This window comes from Bubalus bubalis, chromosome 14 (assembly GCF_019923935.1).
Source record: "Bubalus bubalis isolate 160015118507 breed Murrah chromosome 14, NDDB_SH_1, whole genome shotgun sequence".
Lineage (NCBI taxonomy): Eukaryota > Metazoa > Chordata > Mammalia > Artiodactyla > Bovidae > Bubalus > Bubalus bubalis.
In genome coordinates this window covers 3907114-3932899 of record NC_059170.1, presented here as the reverse complement: position 1 = coordinate 3932899, position 25786 = coordinate 3907114, and the positions used below count along the sequence as shown (strand labels likewise).

The 25786-nt window shown below is 51.2% G+C and overlaps 1 protein-coding gene across 9 annotated transcripts in view; it reads right to left on the bottom strand.

Annotated features, from left to right (window-relative positions):
* The window catches only part of ATP9A (ATPase phospholipid transporting 9A (putative)), a 127825-nt gene extending 110230 nt beyond the window's left edge, over positions 1-17595 (bottom strand). For 8 of the 9 annotated variants that reach the window (XM_044927512.2, XM_044927517.2, XM_044927513.2 and 5 more), the window contains exon 1: positions 17445-17595. In XM_044927512.2, coding sequence (XP_044783447.1) covers positions 17445-17512 — 68 coding nt within the window. In that variant the 5' untranslated portion in view covers positions 17513-17595. Of the gene's footprint in view, positions 1-852; positions 900-17444 lie in introns of those variants that run through there. The other variant, XM_044927514.2, reaches the window with a different exon arrangement.
* Positions 17596-25786: the final 8191 nt, after the last annotated feature.

Below are 25786 nucleotides of genomic sequence, written 5' to 3'. Positions count from 1 at the left end.
TGAACTACATGACTGTGACGGATTAAACTTCTTACATTTAAAAACAAAACAAACCAAAAAGCCAGCCTGCTGCAAAACAGCACACAGCTCTCAGTCTGGAGCCAAAATCTCAGCCCCAAGCTTGTGGGTCGGAGACCAGATTCTACTCACCTCCCACCCCAGGCCTGGTATACGGCAGGTGCTCAGTCGCTCTGCTGGGAAGCCCTCCACACACCCCAGGCCCCCAGCACACAGGGACCTGACCTCATGCGTGGACACTGAGCTAGGCCATCTGCTCACAGGTTCCAGAAGAGGTCTGAGTGCAGCCGCCCCCAGGCAGAGCCAGGCACACTGCAGGGACCACATGATCCCAGAGAACTGAATGGAGTTAAGTGATGACACGGAAGGCAAGTCCCCAGAGGGCAGAACACCAAGTGAGCACATCCAGAAAGCTCTCGGTGCGCGCTGGAAGCCGGCGGAAACCATCAACGTGCATCCCTTCCTTGCTCCCCATCCTGCACTGAGTCCTGCAGTTGGAGGGGGCTGAGGGGACTGTGGCTTTAGCAGACAGATCCCAGAACCCGCCTTTGGAGTCCTCACGCTATCAAAGACTCCAAGAGCCATGCCTGGATTGTCCAGACCACCAGAACTCAATGATGGAGGCACAGCAGGACGCATGCGGGTCCCCAGGGCCGCTGCCCACCCCCTGCTGGCTCCTCCCTCCGAGGTCAGCCTTGATAGTGGCTATCTCTGCTCCTGCCCTTGCCATGGGCCACACAGAGGCCTAAGCACACAAAAGACAATAGCTCATCCGGTCCTCACACCCCCTGAGCAATGCCATCACGACGCCCATTTTCAGAGAGCTGAACTCACCCCGCCAGAGTCACAGGGCCAGAGAGAGGCATCCTCACTCGCATCCAGGCTCTGGGCCCCTCCGGGTCCTGGGCAGCGGAGCCTGGCCGCGGGGAGCCAGCACCTCTACCAGGAAGCCTCCTTCCTCCCAGCCTGGCTCCTCCCCTGCCCCTTGGAGGCCTGGACAGCAGCCCAGAGGCTATGCTGCCCACCAGGCGTGGCTCTGGTGCTGAGACAGCCCCGCGTGGCCACAAGTGAAGCTTCCAAGGGCGCCTGTAAAATGCCAGATTGTTACAGCACCTGTCGCTTGGGGAGAGCCAACTTCTGGAACCAAGGGGTGGAGGGGCTGGTCCGAGGGGGACACGGTCACACCTCTCCTGATGCTGCTGCCCCCCGGGAACAGGACCGGGGCTCCTCTCTCTGCAGGGTGGCAGACGTGATGTCTGCACGCAGCTCTGTCAGGAGAAACTGATCTACAAGGACTTTTATTCACTCAGCAAACACTGAATGCCTGCACGCTCTGTTCTCTTTCATGACCACCAAATGCACCATCCCGAGGCGGTCGGACCCCAGTCCATACACAGAATGTGCCACGGGCAGTCAACCGCAGGCCCCCTGCCCTCCAGCTCCACCCGTCTCAGACACTCGGAAACAGAGAAAGGAAAAAACTTTTCCTCTTACTTCTTTTTCTCTCCTTTTTTAAAACTTTCCCAATCTCGTGGGTATGCACTCGGCAAAAGGAAAAATGTAAATGATTGGAGGAGGCCACCGCCCATCTCCTGACCTGGGAGGGGCCGTTCTAGCTTTTCCAGGGTGTGACACAGCAAAGCCCTTCCAGAAGAGTAGCTCAGTGATTAACACATGGTGAGAGCCCCTAGGTACTCACGAGCTCCATCTAACCCAGAGACCTGGAGATGCGGGCTCATGAAAGCTGCCCAAGGGGTAGCAAAAATCCATGCATCAAGACTGCCTCTACAGACTAAGTTTTCATTTCTAACAGCAAACCCAATGAAATAATGTCACCTAACAGCCATCTGCAGAGAAGGCAATGGCACCCCATTCCAGTGCTCTTGCCTGGAAAATCCCATGGACAGAGGAGCCTGGTGGGCTGCCGTCTCTGGGGTCGCACAGAGTCGGACACGACTGAGCGACTTCATTTTCTCTTTTCACTTTCATGCACTGGAGAAGGAAATGGCAACCCACTCCAGTGTTCTTGCCTGGAGAATCCCAAGGACGGTGGAACCTGGTGGGCTGCCGTCTCTGGGGTCACACAGACTCGGACACGACTGAAGCGACTTAGCAGCAGCAGCAGCAGCAGCAGCCATCTGATAAAAGTGTAGATCAGAAGGAAATATGTTGTTGAGGCAATAAGTCATGTCCAGCTCTTTTGTGATCCCATGGACTGTAGCCTGCCAGGCTTCTCTGTCCTTGAGATTTTCAGGCAAGCACACTGCAGCGGGTTGCCATTTCCTTCTCCAGGGGATCTTCCCAACCCAGGGATAGAACCCGTGTATCCTGCATTGGCAGGCAGATTCTTTACCTCTGAGCCACCAGGGACGACCAGAAGGAAACATACCTAGTATTAACAGGAAGTTGGGCTTTAAATTCCATCTCCTGCATCTTTAATTCTTCTATAAGAGAAACCACTAGTTTTCTTTAACAGAAGTTATTACTTTTACACTGGAAAACAATTAAATGCTAGTGTTTAGAAGTCTCCATGTGGGAGCTGGGGGTGGGGGGGCTCTGGGCAGGTCAGGCAGGTCCCCGCAGGGCCTGGCTGCCACCCTCAGCGGCGGTACAGGGGCTCTTCTCCAGTGAGCCCGGGCTCCCCGGACCCCCCCGGCTGTCTAGGGGCGATCAGCGCCTGTCTGACAAAGGTCCACCCCAGTTAACGCAACAGCCTGGAAACGTGAGAGATCGCGGGCCGCATCAGGGAGCGGCCGGGCGGACCGAAACGGGGGCATCTCCAGTCACGCAGCAAACACGAGGTCACGGTAACCCAGGCCTGGGCCTCCGCGGGTGCAGGGTGCCTCTGCTCTGGAGGGCCAGCGTTCAGAATATAAAGTGACAACACAGTAAGAACCAACTTGTGAGCATCCAGGGTCCTGGGTTATGTGAATTAAAGATGCCTCCTCAAAGAGACAGCAGGTTGCCACTGAAAGTGTCGTTTACAAAGCACATCAGGATACCAAACAAAAGCTTTACATTAAAATGCTGGGTGAGAAAAAATGGGAATAAAAGCACATGTGCTGCATGGGTATAACTCACCAAACAATGTCCACACGAAACAAGACAGGGAGAAGACAGCGTCTGCTGAAAGGTTGAGCTAACCGTGGCGCCGCTGAACGGAGACGTTAACACCCGTATCTCAGTCAATAGCTTTCTCTGTTCTCCAATTCTTCTTTAATACACATGCACTGACTTAACAATTAAAATACAACTTAGACTTTTTTTTACTATTTCCCTTAAGAAGGGGTCTCTGGCTGTAGAGTAAACAGAAGCAGAAATAACATGTTGTTCCCATGAAACACATAAGGTGAGAAACCAATGTTACTTTGATTCTTAAAAAAAAAAAAATGTAAACTAAGAAATGCAAAAAAAAATAAAATAAAAAAGGGATTTCCCTGGTGGTCCAGTGGTTAAGACCCCGAGCTTTCAATGCAGGGGGCATGGGCTTGATCCCTGGTTAGCGAACTAAGATCCCATACGCCTCATGGCCAAATTAAAAAGAAAGAAAGAAAGAAAGACCAAGCTGCTTCTCAGAATATATCTGAGAAGAACCAGGCTCCTCTGTTCACAGGATTCTCCAGGCAAGAACACTGGAGCGGGTTGCCATTCCCTTCTCCAGGGGATTTTCCCGATCCAGGGATCAAACCTGGGTCTCCTGCACTGCAGGCAGATTCTATACTCCCAAATAAAACAAAGAGTTAAAAGAAAAGAAAAAAAAAAAGAACTAGGGTTTGAGTCCTGATTCTATCCAAACTGTTTCAGCTTCTGCCCTTGGGTGAGTCATTTATCAATTCTTTTGTTTTTGAGGCAAAGATAGCAAGCCCAGTCCTTGGACTGTTGACTGTTTGAGGGTCGACGCTCCTAAACCCCTCCCTGTACACAGATCAATGACTTATCCCTACACGGACTTCATCTGGCAACAGAAGTGAGCAAGCGCTAACAAACAGGCAGCGCGGTCACCCCTTACGAACAAAGGACGCAGCGAGAATGAACTGGCAAGAGTGAGTGCCTGCTCCATGACTGCAATCACTTAAAGGTCAAAAACAGGCCCAGTCTCTGCTGTCAGAAGTCAGGACACCGATGGGGCGGGGAGGAAGGTGAGGAGGGGCAGGCTTCTGAGGTCACAGCCTGTTTCTTCACCTCCAGTTACAGGAGCGTGTTCACCTCATGAAACTCATCAAGCTGTGCGTTGAAGATTTACGCACTTCCCTGTGTGTGCATATGCAAGGATGTGCATATATGCATAGTTTTTAATCAGGTGATTCAGGGAAAAAAAAAAAAAAAAAGCCCTGCCCGTAGGACAACTTATCTGTTTACTTCCTGGTCCTTTGACTTAGCCGGACACAATTGTGTCATCCCTTCTATGAGGGTCTCAAATTGCCTTTAATCTGGAGAACAAAAAAAGAGGGAAGATCAGGAAGGTGGGGCAGTTCTCCAGTTTTACATTTTCTTTGGCCCTCCCTGGGGACTGACTGCTTTATGCAGGCTAAAAGGTATTCAAAGGGTGAGTCCAGACATTTTAGAAACACATGTTCTGCCCTTTTCCTCCATTACCAGGAACGTCTCCCTCACAGAGAGTGAATCAGGAAAATAAGGATCAACTTGCAAACTAACCCAGAAAACAGAAAGTACGCTTCTGAAGAATTCACAATCACTGGGATAATCTGAAGTTCCTAAAAGTTCCCCGTCACATCATTTCTGCTCTCTGCTTCTTCCAGAAGCAATGCACGTACTGGGTTGGCCAAAAAGTTCACTCAGCTGTATCTGCAAGCCCTTACAGAAAAACCCAACAGTGTGCTAGCTGCTGAGTTGTGTCCGACGCCTTGGGACCTCCTGGACTGTAGCCCGCCAGGCTCCCCTGTCCATGGGATTCCCCAGGCCAAGAATACCGGAGTGGGTAGTAGACATCCCCTTCTCCAGGGGATCTTCCTGACCCAGGGTTCAAACCCAGGTTTCCTGCATCACAGGCAGATTCTTTACCAGCTGAGTCACCAGGGAAGCCCCATCAGCACACAGCAGGGGTGGGCAACTATTATACTCCTCATGAGACTAATCTAGCACAGTCCGAATGAACAAACCAACCATCCAAAGCACAACCTGGAAATGTGACCACCGTAAACTCTGTAAACACAAGGAAACATCTGGAACCGGTGCCTCCTCCCTGGGGAGCGCGCAGGGTGTGCTTTAGGTTACGGGAGCGGGTGGTGCTCAGCTCTAGCACACATGACCTTGTAATGTGCTTACGGAGACTGGACCGTCTAAAGAGAATCACTGAAGAACTCATCCATCGGTTTAAAACAAAAGTTCACCACTGACACCAAGACTCCTCACCTACAAATAACCAGGAGATGCTTCCTGCATTAAGCCTTCTTAGGCGGCCATATGAAAACACCACGGACTGGGCAGTTAAACAACAGAAATTTATGTTCTGATCATTCTGGTGGCTGCAAAGTCCCAGATCAAGGTGTCAGCAGATGTGGTGCCTTCGGAGGCCTCGCTCCTTGGCGTGCCGACGGCCACCTTTGTCCTGGGTCCTCGTGGCCTGTCGTCTCGTCCCTGGTGTCTCTCCTCTCATCCTAAATTCCTCTTCCTAGAGCAGCACTCAGCTTGGTTACAGGCTTGCCGTAATGACTCACTGTAATTTGATCCCCTCTCTAAAGGCCCTGCGTGCAAACACGGTACTTTCTAAAAGGTGCACAGTTAGGACCCTGGTGTGTAAATTCGACCAGGGATACATGTCAGCCCAGAACACTTCCCAAATGCTCTATTCCAACAGCTCAAGGCTTCCTTAGTCGAGAAGCTGAACTCAGAGTTGAGAACATGGTCCAAACGTGAATTTCTTGCCCAACAGGTTTTTCTTTTATTTCTGTAAAGACACGATGACTCACCTTAAGGACAACAAAGGCCACGGCCATTCACAGAACACGTACATTCCACTCATCCAGGGGTTCCTAACAGCGGCGGTCCTGCCCACACCTACTCCCCCACCCCCGGGGGACGCGGCAACATCTGGGGACCCCTAGGTTATAGGAGTGCTGCTGGCCTCCAGAGGGAGGCCAGGGTTGCTGCCCAAACTCCTACAACGCACAGGACAGGCCCCCACAGTAGAGAACTGTCAAACCAAAGACGTCAACGGGGCGGAGGCTGAGGGCTAGCCAAACCCTGACGTCTAACCTGGCCAAATCCAACTTCATCCGTGGCCCAGCAGATGGCCAGGTGGAGGGAGGTGCCCTGCCAGGCCCGGCTCCACAGGGAGGGCACTGCTCCCTCCGCAGGCGGCTTCTTTCTCAGGCAGGGCAGCCAGCAGGCTCCACCCCGACAGGGGGCAAACGCCACAGAGATTTAAGGGGAAGGAGGTAACAGCCTTCAGCTCACCCCAACTGCCAGTTCACACAAGAAGCCTTTCTTTCCATTGGGCCCCTTCCAGCTGTCCTCTCGCACAATCCCCTCAAACCTTAGACGATGATTAAAGCAATGATAAGATCCCCGATCAACAGGGCAAACCAACCACGGTTTTAAAAGCATTTCTTTCCTGGATGACTTGGCGAAAGAAAAAGGATTTTTTAAGTCTACAAATAACAACTGCAGGAGAGGGTGTGGAGAAAAAGGAGCCCTCCTACACTGCTAGGGATGCAAACCGGTGCAGCCGCTATGGGAAGCGGTATGCAGGTTCCTTAAGCACTGAAAATAGAGTTGCCATATGATTCAGCAGTCCCACTCCTGGCCACACATCCGGACAAAACCATAATTTGAAAAGATACACACACCTCCAAAGTCCACTGCAGCACTGTTCACAACAGCCAAGACGTGGAAGCAGCCTAAACGCCCATCAACAGAAGACTGGATAAAGAAGATGTGGAACCAAACACAGTGACATGACTAAGCCATAAAAGAGAAGGAAATGGACTTCCCTGTGGTCCAGTGGTTAAAACTCTGCACTTCCAATGCAGGGGGCACGTGTTGGATCCCTGGTTGGGGAAGATCCCCCATGCCGTGGGGAAAAAAGAATGAAATAATGCCATTTGCAGCAACATGAATGCACCTAGAGATTACCATTCCAAGTGAATTAAGTCAGACAAAGACGAATATATGTCGCTTACGTGTGGAATCTAAAATATGATCTAAAGGAACACGTCCATGAGACACAGACCCACAGACAGAACAGTCTGCAGCTGCCAACGGGGAGGGGCTGCAGGAGGGGCGGCTTGGAGATTTCGGATTGCTGTGGTTTGTTGTTCAGTCGCTCAGTCGTGTCCGACTCTTTTGCGACCCCGTGGACTGTAGCCCGCCAGGCTCCTCTGTCCATGGGGATTCTCCAGCCAAGAATACTGGCGTGGGTTGCCATGCCCTCCTCCAGAGGATCTTCCTGACCCAGGGATTGAACCCAGGTCTCCCGCATTGCAGGTGGATTTTTTTACCAGCTGAGCCACCAGGGAAGCCCAAGAATACCGGAATGGATTGTCATTTCCTTCTCCAGGGGAACTTCCTGACCAAGGAATCAAACACAGGCCTCCTGTCTTGGCAGGTGGATTCTTTACCACTGAGTCACCAGGGAAGCCAGGTTTGAGATTAGCAAATTATACACAGGATGGATAAACAACAAGGTCCTACTATACTCTGTACAGAGTCATAATGGAAAAGAATATGAAAAGGAATGATAATCATGACAGAATCGTTTTACTATAAACAGAAACCAACAACGCTGTAAATCAACTATACTTCAATAAAATTAGAAAAAAATGTTTTTAGAATTTTAACTCTATTAGCACAACCAGCTTATCCCTCTTCTTTCCCCTTTGTAACAATACCATTATATTTTTAGACCAAGAACACCATGTCAGCACAGGCCACCGCTTCCTAAATGTCAGCCACGACACGGGCACATCTACAAAGCTCCCCAACTATTACTGACTTCATACATCTAAACCGACTCTGTGTTTTTTTTACTGAAACGTATGAGAAAGGCAACTTCCTGTCGCTACTACAAAAAGAAGACAAGTATTGTTTGGCATAAACAGAAGGAACCATAAACATAATTGCAAGCCTTTCAATGTTTGGCCCTGAGCCACCTAAAAGTGATCTCTGGCGATGCTTTCCACAGGGCAAGCTCTAAATGAGTAAATCAATCTTTCAAAATCACATAAATAAAGCAAAAGCTCACTTGAAAAAAAAATCAGCACCATTCTCTTTGGCTTTCCTGGTAGCTCAGCTGGAAAAGAATTTGCCTGCAATTCAGGAGACCCTGATTCCTTCCATTCCCGGGTCTGGAAGATCCCCTAGGGAAAGGACAGGCTACCCATTCCAGTATTCTTGGGCTTCCCTGGTGGCTCAGATGGTAAAGAATCCACCTGCAATGCAGGAGACCTGGATTCAGTCCCTGGGTCGAGACTATCCCCTGGAAGAGGGCATGGCAACCCACTCCAGTATCCTTGCCTGGAGAATCCCATGGACAGAGGAGCCTGGCAGGCCACAGTCCTTGGGGTCACAAAGAGTCGGACAGGACTGAGTGACTAAGCACATTCTCTCCCTTTCAGTAAATGTCATCAAAAAGATATGCTACGATGGGTTTTCTTCTTTCCAAATTAAACCAAAGCCCAGTCACTTTCAGGAGTGAAGCTCGAGCCACTCCATGGCCATTCCCAAAGGTGGCCATCATGTTTGGACAGCCCTCATGGGTGACTTCCATCATTTGCATCTGGGTAGAAATATTGAAAGAACTTTCTATGCTGAAAAGTAACAGCCCCAAAAGTCTGAAGATGGCTTATTCCATACCCTGGCTCCGCCTTCCCACTGACTGCACGCACGGGGGCCAGAGGTCAAGCTCAAAGGGCCGCCTTGCTGCCCTGGGGCTGGTGTGCAGCAGGCGCCCTGGCCTTCCTTGGTCCTGTACCCACTTGCTCCCTTTCAGCATCTCCACCTGGGTTGGTGTGTAATTCCACAGCTGATGTCACCGCCTGTGCCCGCCTGGGCAGGGAGCACTGGTCTGGTTTTGGTCAGCACTGGGGCAGGCCCACGGCAGGGAGGCCGTATCAGGAAGTGGATGGCACGGGTGCAGCAGGGCTGGCAGAGGGCACAAAGGCCGCTTCCGGGTGGGCCGCTGCCAACGCCTGCCGGGGCTGTTCTCTCATCCAAGGCAGCCAAGAGCCCATCACAGGAGCGGACGGGCTGGCGCCCCTCGGCGGAGAGAGAGGCAGACAGAAGGCACCCAGTCTCTTGGCCTGAGACTCCCCTCGCCTGGCACTCACGTCACAAGCCCCTCGGGCATCTCCAGCCCTGCCTTCAGACCACATGGCTAAGACAGGCAGACTTGATCCCCCCAACCAGGGAAGACTGCCGAGCCAGGAAAACACAGGAGCAGATGGTTAGTAAGCAGCACTTCAAGAACGTCCAACAGGCATCCTACAGACTTAGACTTGAGGACACTGAGACTTCTGCCGGACCAGCTGGAAAGCTCCTCCCTCCCCATTCTCAACAGCAGAGGCGGCTCCGTTTCTTTTATAAACTGGAGACCTGCTTCAGGCACGCTTTCTCTCAACAAGGATTTACTGGGCCCTTTCAGTCATCTTGGCCCCTGTGGAGGCGGGCTAGGAGGAGGACCTGTAGAATGACAAACATTCTGCAAGGCTGTGGTCCGTGGCCATTTTCGCTGGCTACAAGTGGGGCCTATGGAACCAGAGGGGGTACAAAGCCTGAAAACTGAAGCTATACTGGGCTTCCAGGTGGCTCAGTGGTAAAAGGATCCCCCTGACAATGCAGGAGATGCCAGTTCAATCCCTGGGTCAGGAAGATCCCCTGGAGGAGGAACTGGCAGCCCCACTCCAGTATTCTTGCCTGGGAAATCCCATGGACAGAGGAACCTGGTGGGCTACAGTCCATGGGGTCCCAAAGAGTCGGACACGATCAAGCAAGCAAGCAAGCGCATGCGTGCTCACACACACTCATACACACTCACACACACACGCGCTCAAGATAACACTGAGTTCTATCTAGGCAAGAGACGTGCTTATGTGTACCAAACAAAGAACAGCACAGTAACTCCGGGAGGAAAATGTAACACAACCAGCGTAATCTGGGGAAAGGCAGCGCGCACTTGTGGAAACAGCAGCGTGGTTCGTGCCAAACTGCAAAGCAACTTGTTTTGCCAAGGCCACTGGACACAGAATCCGACTCTTGGCGTGCCCTTCAAGGAGTGACGCTGTGCCCTTCAAGGATCTAAACTTATTGAAAAGTAAATAAAAGTGTAGACTTGTTCTCTTCTTCAAAAAAAAGAAGGATGTGTTGGGCACCTACTCCGTGCCAGGCTCCATGCGATGGTGACTAACCTGTCCCCAGCCAGGGCCCCGCGGTGTTCCCAGCTGAAGGGTCACACAAGGACATGTCTAACTGCAACTGAGCAAAACAGAAGAGGAGCAGGCGCTCTGAGAGGCTCCCAGAATGGGACCTGCTCTGCAGAGGGGACGTCAGGCAAGTCTTCCCTGAGGACCTGAGGCCTCAGTGGGATTTAACGGAAGACGGAGCTTCGGCCAGATGAAGGGGGAGAGGAGGACTTTCCAGGCAGAGGACAGCATGTGCAGAGGCCCTGCGTCCAGAGGGAGCCGGGAGGAGACGTGAGCACAGATCATGCGGCTGGACGAGGAGGGGGCCGAAGTGCGCTGAGATCAGCTCAGGAGGCGGCAAGGGTCCTGGCAGCGCCGTTCGACAGCACCTCGGGTGACGGCGGGATTGCTGGTCTCTGGGCCAACCTGTACAGCAGGCGCTGGCCATGTGGGGACTGGACGCTGAAATGTGGGGCTGAAACTTTAATCTAGTTTTAATTATTCTAAACCGGAATTTAAACAGCGGCAGGAGGCTAGTGACTGCCATGCTGGACAGCACAGGGCCAAAGCACCTAGTGAGATGGTTCCCTGGAGGGCTTTGAGCAGAACATGCCCAGGATCAAAGCATCTGGCCATATCTGGGCTTCCCAGGTGGCTCAGTGGTAAAGAGCCCGCCTGCCAGGGCAGGAGACGCTGGTTTGATCTCTGGGTCAGGAAGACCCCTTGGAGGAGGGCATGACAACCCACTCTAGTATTCTTGCCTGGTCAACCTCATGGACAGAGGAGCCTGGAGGGCTACAGTTCATAGGGTCGCAAAGGGTCGGGCACAACTGAATCGACGTAGCACACACATTCTGGCTGAGAGGTGGAGACCTCACTGGACAATCAAAAGCTTGGATGAAGGGTATCAACTGATGATGATGAAGAAGACAAGGAGGCTGAGCCGGTGGCAGCAATGCTGAAGGAGAGGAACAGATTCCAGAGCAACTCAGGGAGCAAAAGGGGGAGGCCCTGAGAAAGGATTAGCAAAGGAAGAGGAGGGCAAGGCAGCATCTGGATCCTGGGAGTCAGGGTTTTGCCTCGAAGAGCTGGCACACCATTCTCCGTGCGTGGGAACACTGGAGGAAGACCAGGCTCGCAGTGGGAGCCAGGCTGAGAGGAGGACTCAGGAAGACGGCAGAAGGACTTGAAGGTCACTGAAGCCATGGGTTCAAAGTGTTAGTCGCTCAGTCGTGTCCGACTCTTTTCGACCCCACTGACTCCAGCCCACCAGGCTCCTCTGTCCATGGAAATCTCCAGGCAAGAATACTAGAGTGGGTAGCCATTCCCTTCTCCAGGGGATCTTCCCAACCAAGGGATTGAATCTGGGTCTCGCACATTGCAGGCCGATTCTTTACCATCTGAGCCTCCAGGGAAGGGCTCCCCCATGGCTCAGTAGGTAAAGAATCCGCCTGTAATGCAGGAGACGCAGGAGATTTGGGTGCAATCCCTGGGTCGGGAAGATCCCCTGGAGGAGGGAATGGCAACCCACTCCAGTATTCTTGCTGGGAAATCCCATGGACAGAGGAGATAGGCAGGCTACAGTTGGAAGGGTTGCAAAGAGTTGGATGTGACCAAGCGACCGAGCCTGCACACACGAAGCCATGAGCACGCACGAGCTCAACCCAGACTTGCAAAGGCAAAGAGGGCCAGGAGCAAACCCTGAGCAACCGCAACTGTGAACGGGAAGATAGAGGAAGATGACACAGGGGAACCCACAGGACCACCATGGAAGAACCAGGAACGACCAACAAACTCCATCTCAAACACTCACCATGGACAGGAAAAAGGGAAGCATATGTCTGCACAAAGACTTGAATGTTCTTAGTGATACTGTTTACAATAGCCAAACACAACCATCATGGTGAAGACATAAAGTATGGTATGCCTACACGGTGGAAATCTTTAAGCAATAAAAGGGAACTTTAAAACCGCTGCGTTAACAACTCTGCTCAATACTCTGTAACAGGGACTTCCCTGGTGGCCCAGCGGCTAAGACTCCACTCGTCCAATGTAGGGGGCGCTGGTTTGATCCCTTGTCAGGGAACTAGGTCCCACGCTGCAACTAAGAGTTCTCACGCCACAACGAAAGACCCCACATGAAGAAATAAAGAGCAAACAGCCCGAGTACTGCAGCTAAGAACCACTGCAGCCGATAAATAAAATTTTTTTCAAAAATTCTGTAACAACCTAATTGGGAAAAGAATTTGAAAAGGATACATGTATATGCAAAACTGAATCTGTTTGCTGTACACCTGAGACCAACACAATACTGATAATCAAGTGTACTCCAATTTAAAATAAGAAGTTAAGAAAGAAGCAGGCTTACAGAGAACGAACTAGTGGTTACCAGTTGGGAGGGGTTTGTTGAGGGAAAAATACAAGCTACTGAGTGCAGGACAGGCTGAGGATGTATCACAACACACAGCCAGTATTTTGTAGTAACTGTAAAGGCACAGGGCTTTCCAGATGGCGCTAGCAGTAAAGAACTCGCCTGCCAACGCGCGAGATGTAAGATCCTTGGGGTCGATCCCTGGGCTGGGAAGATCCCCTGGAGGAGGGCATGGCAACGCACTCCAGTGTCCTTGCCTGGAGAACCCCATGGAGCCTGGTGGGCTATAGTCCAAAGAGTTGCAAAAACGAGTCAGACACAACTAGGAAGTGACTTAGCACATAAATGGACAGTAACCTTTAAAAACTGTATTAAAATAAAAAAAAAAACCATTCTGTTAAATGACCCCAAAAAAAGCAGATACAAAGACAACACAGTTTATGACTCCATTTATATGAAATTTCCAGAAAGGGCAAACCTATGGAAACAGAAATCAGTCTGGGATTAAGGCATGAGGGAACTTCTGGGGAAGATGGAGACGTTCAAGAACTGGATTGTGAGGAACTACAGAAACTCTGTAAATTTAATTTTTAAAAAATCAATGCATTGTACCTTAACAATGGATGCATTTTATGTGATATAAACTAACCCAAGTGTAAGCTGCTCAGTCCCTTCGGACTCCGTGACCCCGAGGACTGTATCCACGTGGACTGTAGCCCCCTCTGTCCATGGGATTCTCCAGGCAGGAATATTGGACTGGGTTGTCATTTCCTTCTCCAGGGGATCTTCCCAACCCAGGGATTGAACCCGGGTCTTCTGTATTGCCTGGTCGCTCAGACAGTCAAGAATCTGCCTGCAACTCAGGAGACCTGGGTTCGATCCCTGGGTTGGGAAGATCCCCTGGAGGAAGCCATGGCAACCCACTCCAGTATTGTTGCCTGGAGAATCCCATGGACAGAGAAGCCTGGCGGGCTACAGTCCACAGGGTCGCAAAGAGTCGGACAGACTGAGCGACTAAGCAGAGCACACAGCACACAGGCGGTTTCTTTACCGTCTGAGCCACCAGGAAGCCCCAAACCCCAATAAAGTTGTTTGCCCCCCCAAAAAAAGCTGAAGTAAACTGTGTAAATACTCAGCTGTTTCTTAATTCAGTTCACATCTAAAATTTCCTTGTTCCCCAAGTCCAAATACATCAAAAAGTCAAAGCATCCTGTCCAATTTGGCCATGAGATCCCTAATCATTACTCAGGAAAGGCAAAGTCTCAGTTCTGCCCAACCTGCTCTCTACCTATCACACCAGGGCACCTACTTATCTGGCTGGAATCATTTATGTGGTTAATCATTTCCTGGATTTGATCAGGAGAGAGCAATGAAATCTATATTTCTCAACTTCCCACCATGAAAAGTCCTTCTTCTCAAAGGAGCATTCCAGAAATTACCAAAGGCAAACCTCACACAAAAATCCAATTATCACTATTTGGCCTAGCAAATGTCTAAGATGCATTGAGTGCTTAGTGTTCCAAACTCACCATGGATTAAGTCTCAAACAATCCTAGGAGATACACATAATTACGGGGTTCCCTGGTGGCTCAGATGGTAAAGAATCCACCTGCAATGCTGGAGACCTGGGTTGGGAAGATCCCCTGGAGGAGGGTATGGCAACCCACTCCAGTGTTCTTGCCTGGAGAATCCCACGGACAGAGGAGCCTGGAGGGCTACAGTCCATGGGGGTGCAGAGAGCCGGCCATGACTGAGCGACTGATCACACAAGCCCACACACAGAATTACTGTTAGTCCCTCTTTACAGGTGAAAAAACTAAAACCCAGAGAGGTTAAGTAATTTCCCCCGAGTCACACAGCTACTGAGTGGCAAAACCCAGGCTTGCACGCAGTTCTCCAATCCTGCGCCCATGCTCCTAACCAGTTTCACCAGGAGGAGGATTTCACTTAGCCAGAACCAAAGCACCTGATGTCAGAAACAAGGTTTCCAGCGATGTGAGGCAAGCGCTCATGTCCTAACAAACCCACTGCAACAGTTTTCTCAACATCAGGATGTGGTGACTTGCTCAAGACAGAAAAGAGCTTTGGGGCTACGGGATTCCTCCAGCAAATCAACTGCATGTCTTGGCATATGCTGAGTGATCCCAGCACTAATTATACTCTGTCTCCTGGGGCCTGTGGCACCTAGGTTTTTGGTTTCTTTAACCACAAAATCCTCCAACCATCCTACAGCTTAGAGCCATTAGATAAAAAGAGTTGATCAGGTTCAAATCCATCCCCCCCCACTGACTATCCCTATGACCTCCAACAAATTATTTAGCATCACGGAACGTTAGTTTCCCTGGCTATAAAATGAAGAAACTAACTCCCAAAATTCACACAGTGGTTATGAGGATTTAAACACAGCCCAGGTGGCGCAGTGGTAAGAATCCACCTGCCAATGCAGGAGACACAGGAGTCTCAGGTTTGATCTCTGGATTGGGAAGATTCCCAGGAGCAAGAAATGGCAACCCACTCCAGTGTTCTTGCCTGGAAAATTCCATGGACAGAGAAGCCTGGCAGGGGTTGCAAAGACTCAGACACAACTGAGCAATTAAGTATGCATTTACCTCAAGTGCCCAGCAGAGAGTCTGACCATCACAAATATGTTTGTTTCTTATTTCTTTACTTCACCTCCCACCCTTAAATTACAAGAAGGCTTTCCAAAAGTGTTTCCAGATACCAAGATCCCCAACTTGACAAGGCTACTCCTAAAAATGCAAATACAAGAACATATATGCAAACACCTGGAATTCCAGAGACCCGACTTGAATTTGAATCCATATCACTGTTGAGGAAATAAATTAGCTCCCAGGTGGCAAATTCCAAAGGAGAAGCAATCCTCCACTCCAATACTAAACAGAAACCTTTTTTCCCAATTGTTGGCACACTCCGTCTGGGCCCCTATGCTAAGGATGCATATTTCTCTCATGGTAATCATCACTTTTAAATAATTATTTGCATTTTTCTCTCTTGCACTGAATGGGAGGTTCTCAACTATGCGGACACATTTAAATCATCCGGGGAGCCATGAAAAAATAAGGTAGATAAGACAGATAAAGATAGCCAGGTCCCACTCCAGGTTTTTATTTCAAAGGTCAAAACCGAGGCAGGAATGGTAACTGTTAAAGCTGCCAGGGTGATTCCAATGCACAAGCAGCGACAGAAGGCCCACACCTCTGGTCAGGGTCTGCACCCATCTCCCCGCACAGCCTCCACACACAATAGGCATTTTTATAACTGTTGCATGAATTAATAACTAGAGTCCTCAGAGTCCACTGATCTTATAAACTCATTAAAACATTCACTGAGGGTGTTTATTACGTGCAGGCCCTCCTCCAGGCATAGGGCTCAAGCTGTCACCGAACGTTCTTTAGCCTCGAGAGGTCGGGATTAAAACGTAGGCCAAAAGTGAAGAAAGCTATGGAGGGCAGTTCACCTCTGGCTCAGAGATCCTGAGTTCAGTCTGCGTTTTGCAGCATCTTCGCAGTGGCCCCTGACCCCGCTGGGCCTCTGTCTTCTACCAACGGGGCCTCCTCCCCGGAAGGTTTAAGAAAGACTGGGGACAAAGACCCCACAAAATGGCAGCTGGCATCATCCCTTCCCCCACTTTTCAAAAAATCCCACTGACACCTGGTGAAGTCACCCTAGGGGTTCATCCGGCCCACGCCCCTGCATCAAGCAACCGACGCCGCACAAAGCGGCCGCCACCCGAGAGTGCGCGGGGAGAACCCGACGCCAAAGCGAAGGGCGGCCCGCGGGGCCCGGCCCCGCCCAGCTGCCTTCTCCGGCGACTGCAGCCCCACCTGGGCAGCCTCGGGAAATGCACGCTTCCAGGTCCCACCCGAAGCAGTCACCGGCGGGCCCGGGCGGGCCAGGAATCGGCATTTTAAACAGCTCGCCTCCCCCCGTACCCCGTCCCCAGGTTAACTCAGCCCCGGTGATGCCACCGCCCCTTAAAACCTCAACAGGTCAGCGCCCTCCTCCCAGTGGGAAGCTGTCAGGGCGCAAAACACCCGCGCCTCCGCTTTCCGAGTGAGTGCAACCCTCACGAGGCGGCCCAGGGCCCTGCCTCTGCGGAAGGGTACAGCAGGTGGCAGCCGCCGCCCCTGTCGGGGGAGGCTCCTTCCTCAAATTGTGGGAACCGCGGGGAGGGGGTGCAGGCGACCAGCAGGAGCTCCTCTCGCCCTCCAGCGGTCCAGCCGGGGCCGGGCGGGGACCCCGCGGCGGGTCTGCGGCGGGGGCAATGCCAGCCGAGAATTTCCCGGCTCCCGAGGGCGGTTCCAGGCGAAGAGCGAGGTTCGATATTGACCAAATCGGAATTACGAAGACAAGGCGTAATGAGGAAACAATAAAATGGATAGAAGGCGAGGCTGATCCCAGTTCCACAGCGCCGGGCGGGCCCGGCCTCCCGCGGTGCCTAAAGCAAGGCGGGCAGAGGTGCCCGGCAGCCGGGCGCTCGGGCCCGAAAGGGACACGATCGCGCCGCGGAGCCGGGCCGGGCTGAGCCGGACCTCTCCCCGCCCGCCCCTCCCCGGGCTCGGCCGCCGGCTCATGGCGCCGGCCGACCTGTCAGGCCCGGCCCGGCCCGCCCCGCCCGGCGCCGGGCTGCGGCCGCGCGCGGACAAAGGAGGGCGGCCGGCCCGGGCCCCGCTCACCCGGCGCGGGGCCTGCTGTCCATCCGCTTCTTCTGGCGCACCGGCTGCAGCGGGATGTTGTCCGTCATGTCGCCCGCCTTGACCGCCGCGCCCCCAGCGCAGCCTGGGCCGCCGCCCGGTCCGGCCTCCGCGCCACCGCCCGCCGGCGCCGCGCCGCCCCGGGGGAGGAGGCGGCGGCAGCGGGCGGGCCGGGCCCGCAGCGACGGGGCGAGCTCGCGAGCGCCGGGCCACGCGCGGAGCCGCCCGCGCGGCCCGACCGACGGACACGGGCGCACCATGGGCCCGAGCTCCGCGCGCCGCCCGCCCGCCCGCGCCGCGCCTGCCACGGGGGGCGGCCCGCCGGGCCCGCGCGCGGCCGCCGCAGAGGCCCCGCCCCCGGCCCGCGCCGCGCGCCCCCCACGAGCGCCCACCCGGCCGCGCGCCCCCCCGCCCACGCCCCGCGTGCGCGCGCCCGGCCTCCCCCCGCCCCCGCGCACGCCACTTTCACGCGCACATGCCCGACTGTGTGCACACGAACACGTCACCAAGCTCACACTGCATCCATCCTCTCACGGGCTCACTCTTGCACACTCACACGCGAGCCACACACACACACACACACACACACACATTCTTACCCGCTCCCTCCCTACCAGCATCTGACATTCAGTCACTCGCTCACCCGCACAAGCACCCACCCTGCCACCCGCACACCCACTGTCCATCCTGGACCTCACCCACGTGAGCCCCCAGGAATCACAATCACAGGACACACTGCCTCAGTGCTCTCCAGACTCCCTCAGCCACCATCCTTCACCATCGCTGGCCCCTCACTCTCCCACCGGGACCCTGAAATTCCCCATCACAGTGTGCACTCACACACCTGCACACCCTCCATCTCACACTCACCCCTCACCTGCCTCTGGGGCTGACACGTGTGCTCTGTCACACAGACACATCCAACCACACTAAGACACACACACCGACTCCTTCGCCCAGACCCGCGTCCCACACCTACCTCCTCTCCCACAGTGTCCAGGATCCACTCACTTTCCAAGGACCCCGATAAAAATTTAAGAACAGAAAGAAAACGAACAGTGGTGTAGGAAGGAGGGAAGTTAAAAATCCATGTGTAATGAAAGAACCCCAAAGTGTAACACCGTGTTAACTAACCTACTGCAACTAAAAGGAATTTTTAAGTAGCTACACCTAACACATTTGATGTGGGATGTGGGTGCCTTTTAATTCGTTTGCTATGAATAAGGGCAAAGCCACCAAGTATCTGTGTCCGGGGCCCTGAGTGAAGGAAGGCGGATACCAAACCAAGAAGTGTGACTTATCTCATGTCCCGATGAAGTTCCTCAAGAAAAGCATGTCGCTCGACGTTGCTGTATTGCACGTTTGAAGGGGAGACGGCATTCTTTGGCTAACAGACCTGATCTGCTCTGCGTCGTGCAGGGCGGTGCCAGGCACACAGCACGATGCACAGCCAACTCTCAGGAAAGGCTGATGGAGTGGAGGCGATGTAAACACCCTGACCCACCAATTATGGCATCAGAGGGGCCCCACCCTCTCCCACCTGCTCCCCAGAGGTCCCCTCTCAAACCCCACCCACCTCAAGCCCTCTTCTCCACTCCACCACCACACAAGGGGACAGAAAAGACCAAAGAGATCATGGCCCTTTAATCCAAGGGCCCCCACACAGCTGGGATCCAGTAAACTCTAGCTCATGTTTTTATCAAGAACCTAAAACACCATGGAATCCCTTATTTCATCCTCCAAGCAGCCCTGCCAGCTGAGTCTAAATGAGCACACCCATTTCAGAGATGAGGAAACAAGACACTCAGAGCGGCCTGCACAAAGCAACGTGGTTAGGAAGGAACAAGACTGGGCTCCCAGGCCTGGTCTTCTCTGCTCCAGAAGGAAGGAAAGATGCCCTCCAGTGACCAGTGGAACCAGTGATCCTGACATTTCCAGGCAACTACGAATCCTGATCTCAAACACCTTCCAGCTCCCTCTGGTCCTCGGGGCGCCCACCTCTGGCCGCCCTCACTCACCAGGCTGTGCCCTCACTGTCTAGGGTAGAGTAATAATAGTGGCCCCTCATCTGAGATCCTGTATCACTTCAGCACCTCACAACTGTAGAACCAGAGGCAATTTACAAACAGTTGGGCCTCAGTTTCCTCATCTGTAAAATGGGGGGCTTCCCTGGTGGCTCAGATGGTAAAGGATCCCTGCATCAGGAAGATCCCCTGGAGAAGGGAATGGCTACCCACTCCAGTATTCTCGCCTGGAAAATCCCATGGGCAGAGGGCCTGGCAGGGGTCACAGAATCGGACACAACTGAGCAACACACACACACACACGCACACACACCCGTGCGCGCGCACACTGGCCTCATAGGATTGTTGGAAGGATTATAACCAATTATGTACACAGAGCAATTGGAAAGCTGCATACATACAGGGAGAATTGTGGGCAGCTCAGGATTGTTGCAAGAACTCGGGGCAGTAATAGCAAAATGTAAAACAGTGCAATGCATGTCACATAGTAAGTTCTCACCAAGGTTAGTGATTATAATTCCTCCTCCTCGTCCTCCTATAAATGTTAGGATTTTTTACTAATTAAAGAAACAACAAGGCTTCTCCGGTGGCTCAGTGGTAAGGAATCTGCCTGGAAATGCAAGAGACATGGGTTTGATCCCTGGTCTAAGAAGATCCCACATGCTGAGCAGCAACTAAGCCCACGCCCCACAACTGCTGGGCCTGTGCTCTCGAGCCCAGACACCCAGCTGCTGAGCCCACGTGCCCGAAAGCCCGTGATCTGCAACAAGAGAAACCACAACCAGAGTAGCCCCCAGTCTCCACAACTAGAGAAAAGCCCTTGCAGTAACAACAGCTCGGCACAAAGAAAATAAAACAAAAAAATAAATACAATAAAATTCTTTTTTTAAAATAGTAAAAAATAAAATAAAAAATACCATCACAGTGTTATCAAACGGGGTCTCCAGACAACGTTCTAGGTAGATTTTTGAACTATAATTAATAATTATTTCTGTAGGAGTAGGTACAGAGAGCTCCATATACCCACTCCATATCCATCCTGATCCCAAACCCAGCAATTTTCCTAACATTTTGCATGATTGTGGTACATCTAAATGGATCTGAAATGTCTCCTTGTCTCTACTTTCTGCTTTTTCTCTAGTCAACAGGTATCACTTTTTAAAAGTTTTTCTTTACATGAATTTTGAAAAGACCAAGAGCCCCTCCTAATCTCCAAAGGTAAAAATATTTTCATATGAAAAGAGAGGCACTTTTTTATTGCCTTTGCATTTTCCAAATTTCTGTGTGCTTTTATAATCACTGCAGAAAACAAAAATGACTCCCTTCCAGGAAGGCAATCCCTGAGGAAGGGAGGCACTTAAAGGCTTTTATGTATCCAGATACTTGTGTGAGATAGCAGAAGGCCTGTGGGGCTGGAAGGAACAGTGCCAGGGTCCAGGAGAGCAGCGGAGTGGGGCAGTGATGGGGTGGGGCTGGGGGGAGGGCATCAGAAGCCCTCTTCCCGGCTCAGCCCTGCCTTCTCCCGATGGCCCTAGAAACAGCTATCTTAGGGTCCTGCTTTCTGAGGAGCCCCTTTCACGGCCTTGGACACCCAACAGGCTCTGGAGCAGGCTCCATCCAACAAGTCACTGACCCCTAGACACCTAGAACAAAATGATCTTTGACAGACAAGCCAACCTAGTCCAGCCTCGTCTTTCCAGAGGCCCACAGAGGTCACCAAACCTCACCAACAGATATTGGGCCCAGACCATAATCTATTTTGAGACTCAGTCCAGCCTACCCTGGAGCCTCATTTCCATAGCTCGCCAAGCTGGCTGAGGCTGTTTGCAGAGTGCAGGGTACTAGCAGGGCTCAAAGCGAGGCAGGGAAAAGGGGACCAAAGACTTAATGAACTGTTTGGATAGGGCCTTCCCTGGCGGTCCAGTGGCTCTCCCAGTGCAGGGTCAGGAAATCAGATCTAACATGCTGCAACCAAGGGTTCACACGCCCCGACTAGATGCTGCAACCAAGACTCAGGGCAGCCAAACTTACCTTTTTAATGCTCTGGGTAAACCCAGACTGGGGAGACTTGCTTTGGTGCCTACAGTCTTCTCTGTGGATGAATGCCCCAGGTCGTCCCTTTGAGTTTCTCAACGTGGATGCTACTTACTTTGGAGCTATTCCCAGATTGTGGGGGGCTGCCCCGCGCACTGGAGGATGTGCAGAAGCAGCCTTGGTGTCTACCCATGACGTGCCAGGAGCAGCTCAGCCCCTTCTCCCAGGCTGTGACCTCCACTGACGTCTTCAGACATGGCGAAATGTCCCGAGGGTAAAACTGTCCCTACTCGAGACACACCCGGCTAGAAGGTGATGTTAATCTAGTAAGACAGTATCTCTAACACTGACCTCATCTTCCCGGTTCCCCTTTTTTGGGGAAAGAACTCTCTTAAGTGCTTGTCATAAGCAACTATATCTAGTTAAGATCTAATTATATTAGTTTGTATGGTACTGTTTTTATCCCCAGACAGACATTGGGGAGTTTAAGGAAAATACCACTCAACATTCATTCATTCAAGCCATACTCACTTAGCACCTACAATATTCCAGGCACTGGGGATACAGTTAACAAGACACACAATACCTGCTGCCCAGAGCTGAGGTCTCTGCTGGTACCTAGATCTAAGAAAAGACCGAAATCAAGATGACCAGATGACCCATCTAGCAGGCCTTCGGGGTTACCTGCCTCTTTCATTGTCACTGAGCTATTTTACAACAGAATACTGTAGTTAACACAAACGATTCTCCCTGGTAGAGACGCAAATGAATTTGCCCAGTGGAATGCAGCTGATTCTAGCCCTGTGAAGTGCAGCTGATTCTAGCCCTGTGAAGACTGACTCCTTTTTTGCATCAGTTTACTTCAATCTTCCTGATTACCTGAAATTGAGGACTTTTTTCAATTCTTTCAATCAGTTGTAACTGTTGATAGAATCTTGGAAACATGTTCATTTTACATTTGTAGGAGTCTGGATTTTCCCATTCCAAAAGGTTATACTTTAACAGGATAGACAGAATAAACAAGCCAACATTTCAGAGAGTGCAAAACGCCATGTAGATAATACAAAAGGGAAGCACAAAAAAAGAGGTGCGTTTATCATTACTTGATAAAAAGTTGGCAACTGTAAGCAATTCTCTTTTATTGCCCCATTTTTAAGAACAATTTCCTGCTTTGTGGAATCCCAAAGATGAGCAATCCTAAATTCCATTATAATTTCCTGTCCTGGGTCCGTCCCCTGGGGTCTTTACCACACAAGAAAGTGAAGACAGAATCAGCCTCCAACACAATTAACTCAGGATATTTAGGACGGTCAGTGAAAATGATTTCTGCCACCAGGATGGCCCGAAAGCCATAAGGATAGCCAGCAAGCATTAAAAAGCAAAACAAAACAAAAAGCTGGTTCGGGTGAAGTTAACAGTTAAAGAGGCAAACTTGACACCAGATATATCTACAGCATGAACCACGGGATGATACAGAAGTTTGTTTCAGTGCTTTTAAGGACCAACAATTATCCCTTTTGCATAAAATAAACCTCTGTATCCTTTGTCCCAAGCCTTTAGAACACGGGTATTTCAGTTTACCTCTTTCCCTGAATTAATGGGCTTCCCTGGTGGCTCAGATGATAAAGAACCTGCCTGCCAGTGCAGGAGACGTAACAGGTTCGATCCCTGGGTCGGGAAGATCCCTTGGAGAAGGAAATGGGAACCCACTCCAGTATTCTTCTCTGGAGAATTCCATGGACAGAGCTTAGCGAGCCACAGTCCATGGGGTTGCAGAGTCAGACACAAAACAACTGAATTAATAGATGGTTTACAAAAGGTTAGCCTTTTGATGAAAGTGAAAGAGAGTGAAAAAGTTGGCCTAAAGCTCAACATTCAGAAAACTAAAATCATGGCATCTGGTCCCATCACTTCATGGGAAATAGATGGGCAAACAGTGGAAACAGTGTCAGACTTTATTTTCTTAGGCTCCAAAATCACTGCAGATGGTGACTGCAGCCATGAAATTAAAAGACGCTTACTCCTTGGAAGGAAAGTTATGACCAACCTAGATAGCATATTCAAAAGCAGATACATTTTTCCAGTGGTCATGTATGGATGTGAGAGTTGGACTGTGAAGAAAGCTGAGCGCCGAAGAATTGATGCTTTTGAACTGTAGTGTTGGAGAAGACTCTTGAGCGTCCCTTGGACTGCAAGGAGATCCAACCAGTCCATTCTAAAGGAGATCAGTCCTGGGTGTTCATTGGAAGGACTGATGTTGAAGCTGAAACTCCAATACTTTGGCCACCTGATGCGAAGAGCTGACTCATTGGAAAAGACTCTGATGCTGGGAGGGATTGGGGGCAGGAGGAGAAGGGGACGACAGAGGATGAGATGGCTGGATGGCATCACCGACACAATGGACATGAGTCTGGGTATACTCCGGGAGTTGGTGATGGACAAGGAGGCCTGGCGTGCCGCGGTTCATGGGGCCGCAGAGTCAGACACGACTGAGTGACTGAACTGAACTGAACTTACAAAGGGTTGGAGGGTGGAAATGATACAAGAGGGGGACAAGAGGGGAAGAAATACAAATCGTTTGGGAAGTTCCTTCTCCCAGAAAGGTCACTTTCAAACATTCAGACTTTAGGGTTAAGAATCTGCGTTGGAAGGCAGGGTCACAGGTTCGATCCCTGGCTCTAGCCTGGACGACTCCACCTGCCTCTGGGCAGCTGACCCTGAGACGCTGCAGCTACTCAAGTCCCGGAGCCCCAGAGCCCCAGAGCCCCGCTCCCCAGGAGAAGCCGCCGCAACCAGGAGCCCGCACACCGCAGCTAGAGCAGCCCGACTCGCCACAGCCAGCAAAAGCCTGCGAGCAGCAGCGAACACCCAGCACAATCAAAAATTTTTTAAAAATTTCTTTTAAGACTTTCAAATGCAGTTTGATGCTTCTTTTAAACACTGAGGTCTTATCCTTAATACCTCAGTTGCAGCATCCACTTCTGAGAGGCAAATTTGCTTCCTGCTCCTCGTTTTGGCCATGTTTAGCTAATGCTCCATTTTCATTATTTAGAAATAGTTGAATCACAGCAAAGTGGTAAGGACCTGGGGTTTTCTTGGTATTTTTTTATTTAGGGGGGAATCTGAATTTTCATGTATACCAGGACCAAAGCAGGATCCCTAGACCAAAAGCAGTTGCTTCTCTCAGCTTATTAGGAGATGTTAATAGCTCTGAAAGCTAATAACTCACTTTCTGTGAAGAGAATTGCACATTTCTTGTAGTCGTTAATGATTTTGTTTAGAAACAAGGAAACAGAACTGAGGGAGTTACCAGGACAGAGAATGATTACGCCACAAGAAGCACATGCTTTCTCCACCAGAAAAAGTGCCCCTTTAAATGACTATGGTTACCGAATCCGTAAAATAAATGGGGCCAAGGAGAGAAGAAAGCGAAGTCATGAATTAGCCACAACGGTGTTTAGATCTTAATCAGAGACGGGGTCGGGGACTGCCTGGCTGTCCGGTGGTTAGCGCTGCACTTTCCAATGCAGGGGGGACTCGTTCGACCCCTGGTTGGGGAGCTAAGACCCCACACGCCTTGTGGCCAAAAAACACAAAACATAAAACACAAGCAATATTGTAACAAACTCAATAAAGGCTTTAAACATGCTCCACATTCAGTTCAGTTCAGTCGCTCAGTCGTGTCCGACTCTTCACAACCCCATGAGTCACAGCCCGCCAGGCCTCCCTGTCCATCACAAACTCCCGGAGTTCACTCAGATTAAAAAAAACAACAACAAAAAGCACAAGGTCAGAATCACAAACTTAGCCAAATATACCTCTTTGATGGATTCAAAATAGACTTCCCCCAAACCCAGGGAAGAGCCTACAACCAAGGTTCTGCCATTTTCTAACTTCCAGCCACAAGCATTCAAATGTCCTAGGGTAACCTGACGAAGGTGATGGTGGGGAGGGGGATAAAATGTACTCGCTGGAACCGATGAAACTGCAACTCCCACTGAAATACTGTTGCTGTGTCCATATTTGAAGACACACAGAAAACCCACCTTAGAAATTACCTCCACCAGCCTACTTTCTTTGTGCATTACTAGAGAATGCTGAAGTATGCCATTGCATGCATGCTTCCTGGGTTACGAACTGCCAAGAACCACTGTCTGGAAGGTGAAGGAGACGCCCACCGCCTGGTGGCTTTGGCCCCACATGCCTGCCTTCCTCAGTCTCAACAGACTGAACCAAGAGAATCCTCGTGATCCAGAGTTGGGACCA